The sequence below is a fragment of the Ictalurus furcatus genome, chromosome 19 (genome assembly GCF_023375685.1).
Source record: "Ictalurus furcatus strain D&B chromosome 19, Billie_1.0, whole genome shotgun sequence".
NCBI lineage: Eukaryota > Metazoa > Chordata > Actinopteri > Siluriformes > Ictaluridae > Ictalurus > Ictalurus furcatus.
In genome coordinates, this window is record NC_071273.1 from 14,937,006 (window position 1) to 14,951,588 (window position 14,583).

General features: G+C 39.4%; 1 protein-coding gene across 2 annotated transcripts in view; it reads right to left on the bottom strand.

The window, feature by feature from the left end:
* Positions 1–14,583, bottom strand: part of dock4b (dedicator of cytokinesis 4b) — a 111,523-nt gene that overhangs the window by 62,596 nt on the left and 34,344 nt on the right. For both annotated transcript variants that reach the window (XM_053650738.1, XM_053650739.1), the window contains exons 3-8: positions 9,990–10,030; positions 9,738–9,793; positions 9,435–9,531; positions 9,041–9,189; positions 7,719–7,803; positions 3,669–3,820 (exon numbers count right to left, since the gene is read on the bottom strand). In XM_053650738.1, the coding sequence (XP_053506713.1) occupies positions 3,669–3,820; positions 7,719–7,803; positions 9,041–9,189; positions 9,435–9,531; positions 9,738–9,793; positions 9,990–10,030 (580 nt within the window). The remainder of the gene's footprint in view (positions 1–3,668; positions 3,821–7,718; positions 7,804–9,040; positions 9,190–9,434; positions 9,532–9,737; positions 9,794–9,989; positions 10,031–14,583) is intronic.

Sequence of the window (14,583 nt, forward strand, 5' to 3'; positions counted from 1 at the left end):
CACGTGCACTCACACACAAAAATATACACACAGCTGCTTATTAACTGTGTGTAACTGAATTTGCAGTTTTCAATTAGGTTGAAGTGTAGTGTGTGGGTTGTGTGTACAGTGATAAGGCTTCAGCAGCACTTCCGGAACAGCAGCATGTGGTCACTGAAGGATTCTTATCACACGGATCACACATCAGTTGGTCTGATTGCCATAACTGAAGCGCATATTCCCCAAGCGCTTCTGCCGGAACTTGATATTTACTCCCATGGTGTGTGTGATTGTCAGATGACGCATTCAGACAGGAGCCGTGAATTAAATGACCTCTGCGGACACGGCTCGGTAAATTAAGCATGCCCATAAGTGATCCCCGTGCACAGTGCTGAAGATATAAACCGTGACAAAAACGGCCCCCCGGGAAAAGAGAGGGGAAGTCATTATCCTGAAGCCTGCCACTCAGTGCTGCCGATAAATCCAGCTCTGTGCAACAGAGATGCAGGGCTCTTCTACACCCACACCCACACACACACACACACACACACACACACACACATACCCCCAGGAATACACAATGACATCTGTTCTTCCCTGTTGGTCTCTATATGAAAAGGCAGTAGCTCCACATCTTAATCCCTCTGTGGATGGAAAGAAAGTGGATTGCCTCTTCCTCCTTCTGCACACGCACACACACACACACACAGCTGCATGTTGTGTGTGAGCCACGAGGAGATAGGATTAGGCTTGCTGCAACAGTCATCCAAAGCCCAGAGGAGAGAGAACATGATAACGTGAGTCTAAGTGTAAACATGCTGCTTTGGAGAGCTATAATACGAGTCAGGGGTGTATATCATGTCAGCGCGAAGGTTAAGAGCTGAACGGCTCTTTGACTGAATTCCCAGCAACCTGCCTGGTTTGAACCTGAGTGTCTCTGGCAGCGGTATGGAAAGATTGGGCGCTGTCATGCCATCTGGACCCGAACGCCAACCTCACGCTATAGCCGAGAGAATAATTAGCTGGAAGCCAGCCAGCTGAGCAGCCATCCTGGAAGAGAGCCATTAGCAGATTCTCCTTGAAGGCAACAGCAGGATGAGATACAAATCCCCCAACACACAGACCATCGGAGAAGAGCCGGAGCAGCCGTATCGCTCCGCTAAGTCTGCCAGAGTCCATAATTAACAATAGCTGGGAGAGCTAAACCCACACACACATTATAAAAGATGTGGCTCTTTTTTTCACATCTTCACCTAGGTGAGAATATTTCCTATGGTTTTGACAACACTCTAATCCATCAAGCAATAACCTGTTCATTACCCAAAGAAAAGAAAAAAAAAAAAAAAAAGAAAGGATCCTCAAACAATTGCTCTAGTGCCTGTCTGACTCAAGCCACCAATTACTGGAATTCATCCTCTTATAAAATGGAAATTGCAAACTGATCCAAATGCCCGTGAGTCAGTAAACAATGTCCTGCTTAAATATGAGGAGCTGGGAAAAGAATTTCAGTATAATGTGAAGTGACACAGCAATTTCTTTCATTTTTAATTAGTTTATTTATTTATTTATTTATTTATTTTTTAAAATCATCCACAGGAAAAGGTGATTAGATCCCTTTTTCAAACGCAAGGCAGTATAGTAAAATATCAAAATAGAAATGAGTACTGGAATATGCATGGAGCTGCCACTGAGCCGTGGAACACAATTTCAGACCCTGAGGTCCATCAGATGAGGACACACAACATTTATTCTAGTGTTAACCCTGTCAACTTACCCAACAAAAACATACCTAATCTGCTGTATTCTATACAAAGAGACTGTGATAAGGCAGCACACAGTAGAGTGTTAAAGGAACTCCTAAACAAAATGAATGTGAATAATTAACATGTTCACTGGCATCCTTGATTTGTCTTCTAATGAGTCCATTTATTAACATGCTGGTCCATTGAAAGTTTAGTTTCCTACATTTCCTACATTACCCACAATGCCAGTCAACTACCTGCTGTTTTTGATTTGTCTGTGTAGCTCTCTCACCTCCTCACCTGTACACTCAAACAAATCAGCTTCCAAAGTCTCAACGTTCATGCCAATATCCATCAGCGCCATCACACTTGTCATCTCATAGATCACGAACTAGACACGCTGAATCTCTGCTTTAACTTGGCGCAACTCCTGTCATTCAGGAACTTTGAGTCCAGCATTGCTGTCTTCACTACTTCTACTTAGGAGGTCTCATCAATACATAAAACATTACTGGAAAATCATAAGTCATAGACGTAAATGAGTGGGGGGAAAAAAACAAACAGTTAATCCTGGCTGTTTTCACTTATGTTTGAAATCTTCAAATTTCTCTTATTAAACGTCATTTCAACTGTGCTAGCAATATAACATCAGCATAGCATAGGACACAACCACGAACGTCTCACTGGAATAATGAAAATACAGCACCAACTACCATGATCACTAGCACATCACACATCATTCAATACAGACCCATGAAATGTGCTTTAGGGTGGAGTTTCGCTTTAACCGATGACAACAAAAAGATGATGAAGGTGGAAGTTTGAGATGATTTATTAAGACTCAATGGATGTTAATAAATCATTGAATCCTTTCTCATAAGAAGAGAAAGAAGCAGAATAAGAAAAAGAAGAAGAAGAAGCAGAAGCAGAAGAAGAAGCCTTTATTCATCACCTATACATAACAGCACAGCGAAATACTTCTCTTCACATATCCCAGTTTGTTAGGAAGTCATAGCGTAGTGTCAGCCATGATACGGCGCCCTTGGAGCAGAGAGGGTTAAGGGCCTTGCTCAACGGCCCAACAGTGGCAGCTTGGCGGTGCTGGGGCTTGAACCCCCGACCTTCCGATCAGTAACGCAGACCCTTAACGGCTGAGACACCACTGCCAAAATTTCCAGTTCTGAAAGGCTCAACACACACCTCTTTTCTCAGGATGAGGTAGACTCCATAACCCTAGACTTGTTTCTCACTGTACTCATAAGGAAGTAAAATCCATGAGAGAGGATCAAAACAAAATGGTTGGAAATCATTCTGACAACCAGTTTAAAACTTTCTCAACAAATCCACTGCCAGGAGGATATAAATCATGTACACATCGTTCAAACTGTATGAATATTATGGTTAAAGATGCAGAGAGAACCTGTTTGGAAAACTGTGTTATAACCCAGAGTGCTTGTTTTTGTTCACATGGGTCTTCTGTCAGTCTTTTTGTAGCCACTCCCAAATGCACCATAACTCCGCAGTGAAGCTGGATGCATAATCGCTTCTCAACAGGTATGCAAAGCAGTCTTGTATAAAGCTTCAAATTTTTTTGGATGGCTTGTTTACATAATGAATCAAGTTTTTATCACTTGAAGGGCCAGGTAAGGCAATGCTTTCGATGAACCATGTAATGCTAGCTAACTCCAATGCAACGAACAATGTTTATGATACTTGAAAGTCATGTCACACTCTGTGCAAATGCTAACTCTAGTTGAACTTGTTGACTTCACCGACTTAAATTTTAGAGACCTAATCTTGGTGAAGTTTTCCTAATGCACCATTAAGAAACTGCAAAAGTCACACCAAATCACAACATTAACAATCAGCAGTAAACTCCAAACTGTGAATAAAAGATTGCATAATGAACGAACAGCTCCTCTGTGTTGTGATGTACTAGCGGCTCACCTGAGAGGTCGACTCTCTCTGCTATCGTAGATGTAGAAGAAAACATCCAGATCCTCGCCCAAGTTCAAGCTCATCAGACTCTTCATGTGCACAAACAGGTGATGTGTGCTGGCTGGGACCGGCGTGTCCTTTTTACGGTGTCGATGCTCCATCTGAGATTGTTCACACATGCACAGACACGCATATCGCCAGTTAGATACACACAATACAATCCTTCTCACCAACAGCTTATTCATTTCAACTCAATATAGTTTGTATAGTACTTTTAACAGCAGGTATCATCACAAAGCAGCTTTACAGAATTTGCTTTCTGGATGTAGGTTTAGAATTAGAGCCGTAACTAGCAAGCCAGAGACAACAGAAGAAAATCTCCCTGAGGCGACATGAGGAAGAAACATTGAGAGGACTCCAACTCTAAAGGGAACGTTGGAAAATGGTTTATAAATCATAAATCAGGGTTTCTAAATCATTACAGTGCACAGTTGTTAAGAGGAAAGGCGAACAGTGCACAGAATAATCATATCTGAGCAGGATAACACTGTGGTAGTTGAAGGTTTTCTTTAAAGTACCGAGTCTTTCCAAAACAAAATACCCTGAATTCACATCAATCCACACAATCATGCCACAAGGCTTTATAAAAAGACTAGCAGAGCTGCACACATGCCACAGCCACATCCTGGAGTCCCACCATGCGTGTGTGTACAGAAACAGTAATGGCTAGCTTTGAGGGATTCAGCCAAGAACATAGCCCCCTACTTTTCCAGATGGTCTGCGAGAGAGGTGCCAACAAGCAGCTCTGCATCCTTTTTCCTCAGCTACCATACAGCTGACTGACGCACAGTGGGGGGGGGGGGGGGGGGGGGGGGACCGACAGGAGGAAAGGAGGCCAGGAAGATAATATTGCACATAACCAGGGATGAGATGATATAAATAAAGAAAGGAGATGAAATAGAGGAACGGTTATGCAACATCTGAAATGAACAGGATTATGTGATGAAGTGGGTGGAATTTCATCAAAGATTTCACCTCCTCTTCACAGAACAGAGAACTGTACATAGTCCTTAAACCTCTTAGTCTTGCTGCTAATCACGGCCCAAAGGGCAGCCGTGTCCTCGCATTACTCACATAAAGCACAATGACCACAATCAGTGACCACTGTGGAGGCGGGACGTGTTTCAATGCCAAAATCGCTTCTAAAAAGGGTGCGAGGAGAAAAGAAAAACAGGACCTGAAACTAGGTTGACGTATTAAATGATGTCAAACTTCTCGGCAACTGCTTTCCCATGTAGTGTCTTTCTTCCTCTCCTGCCTGCCTGCACATACACACACACGCACTCAGTGATTCCTCAGCACCTAATAAAAATGTGTGTGGGTGGAGTGTGGGACCTGCTTTAGACCTGTGCCATTTATCACACAGTACTGAATGTGTCACTGTTAATGAGTCAATAAAAACAAATATTTAAGCTACACTCCACTAGAGAACTCAAAACTGCACTACACCACCAGATGCACAGACCCACACACATGTCAGCATGACACAATCCTCAGTGCCGATAAGTGAATGCAAACTTTGTTAGAGCAAAATAAATTCAATTTGAATCTAACTCAGTCTGAATTTGTGTAACGGGTAGCGATTACAGATGTAATGTGCACATGTGCACAATATAAGGTTAGAAAAATCACTAGCTCAACCATTCAGGACAAGAAGTCAAGCTCTTAGATTTGTATTCATAGCTGTCCAGCAGACTAGCAGTGTTTTTTCTTGTCTCGTTCAACAACCAGACAAAGAAACAAAATTTTAAATTTGGCAAAATCGGCTTTTACTTTTACTATTCATCATCATGAACAGATGACAAACAGTATTTTCATCATCAGGAACATGCACGTTGTGGAAAACACTGACAAAACAGTGCAAAATAGTGCAGAGTAAAGTTGTAATCTAACACTTCTGCTAGCACAACATGCACAGTATGGCATCTGGTGGGTAAACATGTCAAGAAAAAATTAAGACACCAACCGTACTCGAATAATAAAGGCACCAACCGTACTGGAATAATAAAGACACCAACCGTACTGGAATAATAAAGACACCAACCGTACTGGAATAATAAAGACACCAACCGTACTCGAATAATAAAGACACTAATCGTACTTGAATAATAAAGACACCAACCGTACTCGAATAATTCCTAACAAAAATGCTTAATATTAATAAAAGGAAGCAGTCTCAGACAGTTCTGAAGGATTTTGGAGAAAGGTTCTACCCATAATTCAAGTGGCTCTTTTATTAGTGAGATGATGCAGGAGTACCAAAGGAGTTCATTGCATCTTAGTAATGGATTATTTATAGTTCAGTGCATCCATTCTCTCAAAAGCAGTAACATAAGCCATGGCATCATCTCTTTACAGACTTCACAGTTATATAAATAATCACACATTATTTCTTTTCTAGAGCATGTCTTCATTCTTGCTGCAAACGTGATTAAAGTCTCAGTAGCCGGTGAATAAGGAACAGATTTTTACCGTGGCTTGAAATGGGAAAATTGTATTTGAAGAAGGAATGAGAGTCTGTAGGTTTGTAATGAATTGAAAATTCTTCTAACATCATGTATCATGTCCAAAAAGAGGTTATGCTCGAGCCAGGGTGATGCAATACAGCATTTATACTGCAGAGCTGGGTGAAATGTGGAGAAGGAAAGAACTGAACAGGTAGTTATTCCAAAAATGGTGTCATTTAACCTGCACAGGGATTTTTATTTTCCACCAACAAATCCAACAAAGAAGATGGCATCCTCTATTTTGGTGCCATTGATCTGAATCAACTCACAAAGGGTTCACAAGTGGCGCAGTAGAAAAGTGTCAGGAAATCACAAGTTCAAATCCTGACAATGCCGCAGCCATCCGTGGCCAGGAACCAAGGGAGCAAAACCAGCCACGCTGGATGGTATTACTTTCTCTTGTCTTGTCAATCACAGTGACAAGAGCCAATCAGAAGCGTCTGTGAGATCATGTATGTGGAACAGGGCAGATAGTGATTTCCTTTGCTTTCCTTATGTTGTGTTATGTTGTCCTGTGATGCAGCAGAATTAAACCTTGTTAAGACAAGTTGGGATAACATTAAAAGAATATCAATGGGTGTATTATTTTGCAGACATGCATGGAGAAAATGAGCTCTTATTCCATCCATCTTCATTAGGGAATCACTGTGTATAGACTTATGTAGAGTGCTGGCATGTAGAGACTGCTCTTAAAGCGTTCAAGGGTTTGTAGGAAATATGAAGAGTTTTAACAAGTGTAGGTAAAGGAAATTTCTGTTGGACTAGAACAAACAGATACAACAGAACATCCAGGATTCATTGTGTGCATTTTGGGGAGAAGATAGAAACGACTGCATCAAGAATTAGCAGAGAGACAACCATCACCTTTTATAAGCAGGCTGAATAACAACGTCATTTCTTCTGCTGAGCCACATAATCCTCCTTAAGGCATCTTTATGTTGCTAATTTCTCCACATTTACTGATTAAAAAATCCAGTAAGTGAAATTATGATATAGAGGGAAATTAATTATATGTATAAATATATATTTTATATATATACACATATATATATATATATATATATATATACACATATATATATATATATATATATATATATATATATATATATATATATATATATATATATGCAGCTATAGATTGCATTAGAGCAGTGATGATGGAGACTTGAGGTCACATGTTGGAGCTGCAATTGTGAAACACAGAAGACTCCCCACTGTCAAGCAGCATCCTATCCTCTACTGGCTGCCTCCTGCCTCTGTGAACACACTAATTGCCATTGTTTTACCTTGTCACCTGCTTGCTGAAGTACTGTAATTATATAGTGCTCTATTCCGCTTCGTAATGGAGACGCATTAGGCGTTTTCAGCTTCTTGTGTTTAGCAGAAAGAGATTAGGTGGTTACATTATGTTCAGAGAACGCATTATGATGCCCTGAGGCAGTAAAGGATGCCGTTGCCGTGGCAATGCGATTTCCAGAAGAGGGCCTACCAGTCTGTATAGCTCAGTGACGCTGATGTCATCAGGGTCCACCATGCTGAATTCTCTCCTGGGGACCAAGTCCAGACCCAGCTGCCTATAAGTTCAAACACACAAACAACTTTGTACTTTGGTCTCTTCAGGATCACATACATACAACACAACACAATTTTACAAGAAAATACTGAGACAGAGTTAGTGCTGCCAGAACACATTTCATTATTCGAGTAGTATTTGAATGTTCATAATATTTTCAAAAATGGCATGCGGGCTCCATTTTTAGTCATGCAACTTACGTCTAGCTAAAATTAATTCCTAAATGTTTTAACATCATCGAAGTTTGTGCTTGACATAAGAAAAGGGACCACAATAAATAGTTTGTTGTATAATTTGTCATATAGCAATTTTTTACAAGTTGTTTTTTAGTTTAATTTAAAAAGAACACATGATTTACTGTGACTCTTGTGATACTCACTATATATCAATCACTGAATCTCAAGGAACATCTCAAGGGCATGAATAACTACACAGTTATTGGGCTTTTTGTACAGTGAATAATATGTTAACTGGGTTGGAAAGAGAATTTGATTGCATTCCAAGACAGCATATTTCTTATAACTGCACTGGAACATTTCACTGTGTGCATCACTGCGCTGGTGTGTGTTCACCACGTAAATTTCCACTTCCTAGTTCAAAACAGTTACTACAGTAGCTAGCGACATCAGCAGACATGGCAAATGATACTTTTCAGGAATATAACTTCTGGCCTCAAATATGAAAGCTCATCAGTTGAAGAGGAAGAAGGGACATCAATTTCACCGGAAGCACCTTTAATGGTAATGTACAAATCAATATGTGCTAGTTAGCCAGCTAGCCAACGGGCTATCAGTGAGTGTGTGCTTCTTCGGGATCTATTTCCACTAGCGGAGCAAAAATAAACAGAACATTTGACCATATTGTGCCTGAAATGTCCCTTGCTTGATATTAATTTCTTGTTTATAGTACGGTTGCATAAAAGCAATATCGCACACCCAACTGTGTGGCTTTACTGAATATCAGCAAGGCTGTAATTCCCTATGGCCTTGTGCCTATGGCGAATCACAGCCGTCCTGATATTCAGTATAACTGCACCCTTTCTCATGCGATATTGTTTAAGTTTAGCACTTCTGCTATTTTCTGTTCTGTCTAAGATTCGTCAATATTCAAAAGCATACACACAGTAAATCTTACACACATTTAGAGTACAAAGTCATTTTTAAAATTTGGCAGTCCAAGAAAAAGCAACTAAGAGATTAGAGGAAAGAGATTAAGAGACAAAGGAGAGACTCCCTCACTCATTTCCCCAGTCCAGGCGTGCAGTGATGTGTTGTTTGACGTCCTTCATGCGGTCATGGGTCAAGTGACCAACCAGAACCTGCCGCCGCAGATCCAAGATCTCATTCATCACATGCCACAATCTGTGGAAGAGGTCTCCCTCATTCTTCTGTGGAGTAGTGAGATACAGAGACTCAGTGACATCAGTGACAGATGAAGAGATCTAGCCCTGATTTGTCTTATCTTTACAAACACATCCTCACTGCCATTTCCTCTTGGAAAATGTCTCAGATGGTGCTTTAAATGGGTTATAAATAAAAAGAAATCTTTCTTGCACTGGCAGCAGTTTACAGAGAGATGTTACAAAGACAGACATTTCTCTCAGAGTGTGTTAACTCGGAGTACACAATTTACCACATAAAGCTGCTTCCATATGGTGCCCCATTCCCGCAATGTGGACGTCATCTCTGTAATGACTGTATCTTCTGTGGGCACCACAGTCTCAAACTGCCTGCAGGTCAACATGCAAACAGTACCCAGTCACATAGAGCACATCACACAGCATTAGTACCGTTGAGCTCTACTAGGTCCCCCCCAAAGACTTGTAGCTTTGACCCATGACACCATTTAAATGCTTTGGTTTGCATAAATAGTGTGAACTGTGGTAGGTTTATTAAAAGCACTTCCTTTTTGAACAGGACCATTCCATTTACTCACCCCTTGTTCTTGATTTGAGCATTTTTCAAATGAATGTAGCTACATGGGAAAATCCCCTGCAACAGACAGAAGGTAAGAGACATGTGAGCAATACTAATAATGAGGTCAGAGGACACAACACAATGTTTCCATCTTGAATGTGTAAGGATAGGCTACAAACTAAGAGTGTCTCGACAGATACATCTACATCTTAAAATAGAATTCAGAAAAAGGCGGGCTATATAAAAAGCCATGTGTCTGTCTCTGGATTACCTTGGCATTTGGGTTTTTGAGCACGAAGCCTCTGTACCAGCCTACAGAGACAAAACAGTCACATTTATATTTATGGCATTTGGCAGACACCTTCAACTGAGCAGATGAGGGTTAAGGGCCTTGCTCAAGGGCCCAATAGTGGCAGCTTAGCAGTGGTGAGGTATGAACTCATGACCTTCCAATGTCATCAACATCAATACTTCTATAAGGCCACGGTCCATAATTCACTATAATTATAATATCCTATATAAAAACCTCTAATTTCTCTAATCTGATTGGTCAGATGTTATTGATTATTTTTATAAACAGCAGTTCTGTCAGAAGTGATGGCTGTAATAAGAATCACATGCTTCTATTAATGAGCTTGTTCTAATACATTATTGTTTCAGTAGTGACAACTCATTCACAGAGACTTGTATGGCAAACCCCCCCACACACACAAACCGATTACAAATGTGCTGTTAATTTTAACAAAAACTATATAAAATTTCTGTAGCTTTCTGTAAGGAGATGTTTATGTAACACGTATGGAAGGAGTCTCCAGTGTCAGCCCTTAAAGCTGTTCCTTTAAGTTTTACACCACGAGTCTATGAACGGAGGATGTTTAGTTTTGCGGTTTCTCGGTAACATGACAAGTTGGATTTTTTTTTTTGTCGAGTATCAAAAATTGAGGGAATCTCTTTAAAGTAAAGTAAGTGATAAAAGAAAATAAATTGTTCCATTTATGCTCCACAGCATTAAATGTTAAATCATGCAAATAAAAATTGTAATACAGTGCATTTACATGGACAACAATAATCCACTCATAACCCGATACTTTGATTAAGAAACTAGCATGTAAACAGCAATTTTTAATTACCTTAATCTGATTAATTACTTTCCTACTATAGGCCTGTAGTGGGGAAAAATACACGTATCGGCTACTATATAGACGGTAAGTACGCGGTTTGGGACGCAGCCCACGGCTTCAAGCAGTTGTCTATTTGCACGTATAGCATGACAAATAATTAACTGCACTTAAAGAGTCCGTAAAAAATTTAAATCAAAACACCCAAAACTGTATACGGTTCCATAACGAAGACTAACTGTATGTTGATACGTGAAATTCTGGAGGGACGTCGGACGGCGTGGCGCGGTGACGTAATGATGTGTGCCGTTAATCTAATTATGTTCTAAAACATGTAAAACGGGTACAAGAAAGGAGCATTATAAAAGCGACTCATGTAAACATCTTAATCACATTATCTTACTCAGGGTAAGGTCAACAATTAGATTACTGCTGTCCATGTAAACGTAGTCATAGCAATTTTCCGTGAACACCTAACCCCTAAAAATGCCAACCCCACATTATCCTAAATAAATAAACAAACACACACCTACTCTGGCACTTACACCTCGACTCTGCACATTTTGCTTTTCTAGAACTCAATCGTAAATCTTGTATAGTAGCACTACTTGTACTGTTCTCCACTTGATATATCGCTTTGCTTGTATTTCCTTATTTGTAAGTCGTTTTGGATAAAAGCGTCTGCTAAATGAATAAATGTAATGTAATGTAAATTTGCTGTGGTTTCAGTGGAAAACAGACCCTTCAGCATGTGCTGTCATAAGAAAACAATCAACTTATGTCACTGATTATTTTGCCAATAACAGCACACCCGGTCATATTTTACTCCTATTTATTCAGTATTTAAGTCAGGGGTCAATTGTTTTTCTCATGAAGCTGTATTCAAGTACCAGGCGACAATGCTTTTGCCGTATCACTCATTCCAACTTCTGAGAGTGCTGCCATTTGACTATTTAGATATTTATGAGTATGTGCTTTTCTACGTTCACACACACTGGGTGGGAAAGTGTGTGTAGGCTCTGGCTTGAATGACACTGCCCTCTTAATCAATGAAGCCACTGTTAAATGGCTGTGCTAAATACCAGTTCACTTGCTGACTGAAGCCTTCTTTGTCCAGAGACAGAGGAGTGATAAAAAAAAAAAGTGCACAAGGTCAACACTCAATATATTATACACCCATACACCCTCACACATCACTGTCAACAGGCCCACTGTCACCAGCGTGATAAAGTCACAAGACAGTCTCAGAAGCCCGGATCTCTTCATTATAAAGATAATGCGAAATGGAAATGCAAAATATGAGAAAGATAGTCAAACATGATATAAAATCAATGCTGTTATCTCTGCCCACGAGTGCACAGTGATGTAATCAATAATCAGATGTTTAGAGGCAGTTAAATGTCATTGCATTTAGATGGACAATTACAGAAAAATAAATAAAATAAAAAATAGTTCAAAGGGTTTTGTCTTTTTAATGACATTAATTTTAACTAAAAAAAAAGTTAATTCGGGTACAATTTTAAGGTTTAAAACGTCAGTTTTGATATTAGGTCGGGTTCAAAGTTTGAGTTAAGACTGAATTCTGAATTTCACCGTATAATACATCTATGCACATTCACATAATTACACATTTACATAACTTTAAAAATATATATATATATACACAAAATTTGTTACTAAGATGTGTGACGACAATGTGGTGAGCCTCATTGTTACTCATATCAAACACATCTAGTGTGATACATTTCCTTTCCTTGTAATAGTGGTTATGCCGTCCAACCAACAGTCAGCTTTCTATCATTCGAAAACAGGAAGTAAGACGTGTGCACCACGAACTTGGAGGAGTATGCCTTCAAAGAGTGGAAACAGGAAACAAGGACGAACAGTGGAGGCAAGATCAGGTCACAAAGTAGTGCTGAACAGCTTGTGTGAATGAGTGTGTGACTGTTTCACTATCTGCATGTGCGTTCAGTAAGACTGATGAACTGAGACATGTGCCACCAAGTCATTAAGTCATTTATTAAATTAGTATAGAGAAGGCTCCACATGAGTGATTAAGGCAGGTGGTGGAATGGAACAAATTTTCAGGTGTATAAAGAAATTATCATTGATTACGATGGTCAGGTTTGTTTTTTTATTTATTAAACAAAAATGTACTTATATTGAGATCAATCCAATGATGTTATCTGCAGAAAAAATGGTTTTACATTTCGTATAGATATAGAAAAGACTAGAAATGCAAGGTAGTAAAAAGTACTGTTCCAATCTGATAAAAAGCATCAGAATTAAGGATGACAGCCTGAAACACAGGATCAGTATCAGATCAAAAACAATAAATTCTGATCTGCTCAGCTAATGCTTTTGTTTGTGCCATGAATGCATGTGATGTTGACTGATAAAATAGAGATGGGATTGGTACCTCCCTTGAGTGTATGAGTGACGGTTGAGAGTATGAGTGACTGTTGGGGAGTGTCCCTCTGTCAGCTATACAGTTCTCTAACGTGTGATGGTGTGGGAAAACATATTGAATGTCACTGTGGCTGAATAAAAATGTTTTCATTTATATTTTCACTCTTGCCTTGCCTATGCTTCTCACAAAGATCATGCTGGGTAATTAAGCCAGTTTAACAAACATGGGGGTAAAAACTAGAGCTGCAACAATTTATTGATAAAACGGATGATCAACTATGAAAACTGTTGTCAATGAATCTCATTATGGATTAGTTGGTCTGTGCACAGCACAGGGCTCGTTTACTCATTGTGTTACTTCGGGTCCGAAAATACGCATTGGAGAGTACAGACCAAAGCTGTGTCCCAAATGACGTACTATACACTTACACTGTGCACTCTACTGTCTAGTGTATGAATTTTAGAAAGGTAATATCATCTCAAATGGAACACTAGCCGTTTTTTACTAATCGGAAGTATAAGCCGTTTCCTAGTCGATGGCACATGATGCCAAACGGACGTAATGCGACGCCGCTAGCTTTAGCGGATACCCAGAGTCAACAACAATGAGCTTCTTCAGTTTACTGATCATGTCAATGTTACCTTTTATTCCCAATGTTACCTTTTATTATAATGACATCAGTCACCATCAGACAGAGCATTAATCGTCAAGTGACAGCAGAATAAATTGTGTGACCCAATAAGGCGTAGGGCCTTTTTATATTCAATGCCGTGAATAACATTGTAACCTGCAAACTTTACAAAGCGGAGCTTGTATAACACGGAAGCACGACAGCGATGCACGAGCACAAAATTATATTTATATCCAAAATACTACACGGAATGCAAGGAGTTGGGGAAACTGGGGATTTGCTTAAAAGGTTTCATTTAATTCATGTTTATTGTCATTATATGCTGTATTTGCGTGCTTGCGGTGTAGATTCAGTGGTTTATTATAATGGGAGCAATCTATTTGTAATGAGGCCGCGTTGCTCGTCACTTGCAGCGTAGACACGATAATGAACAGTGGGAGTGCAAGCGAGATCTGTAATGTCTCATTAATACGGTACGATCAAAGTAAACATAAGTAAAACAATATGCCTAAAGACAGAAAACCTAAGGTGCAGTAAAAGGGAGATTGTATTATTAATTTTGGATTGTAGTTTATTTATCAGAGCTTTTTTGTGCATCTATAAAAAAAAATAATGCCTCCAAATATATATATATATATATATATATATATATATATATATATATATATATATATATATATATATATGGCAAATACTTGTGTTAATG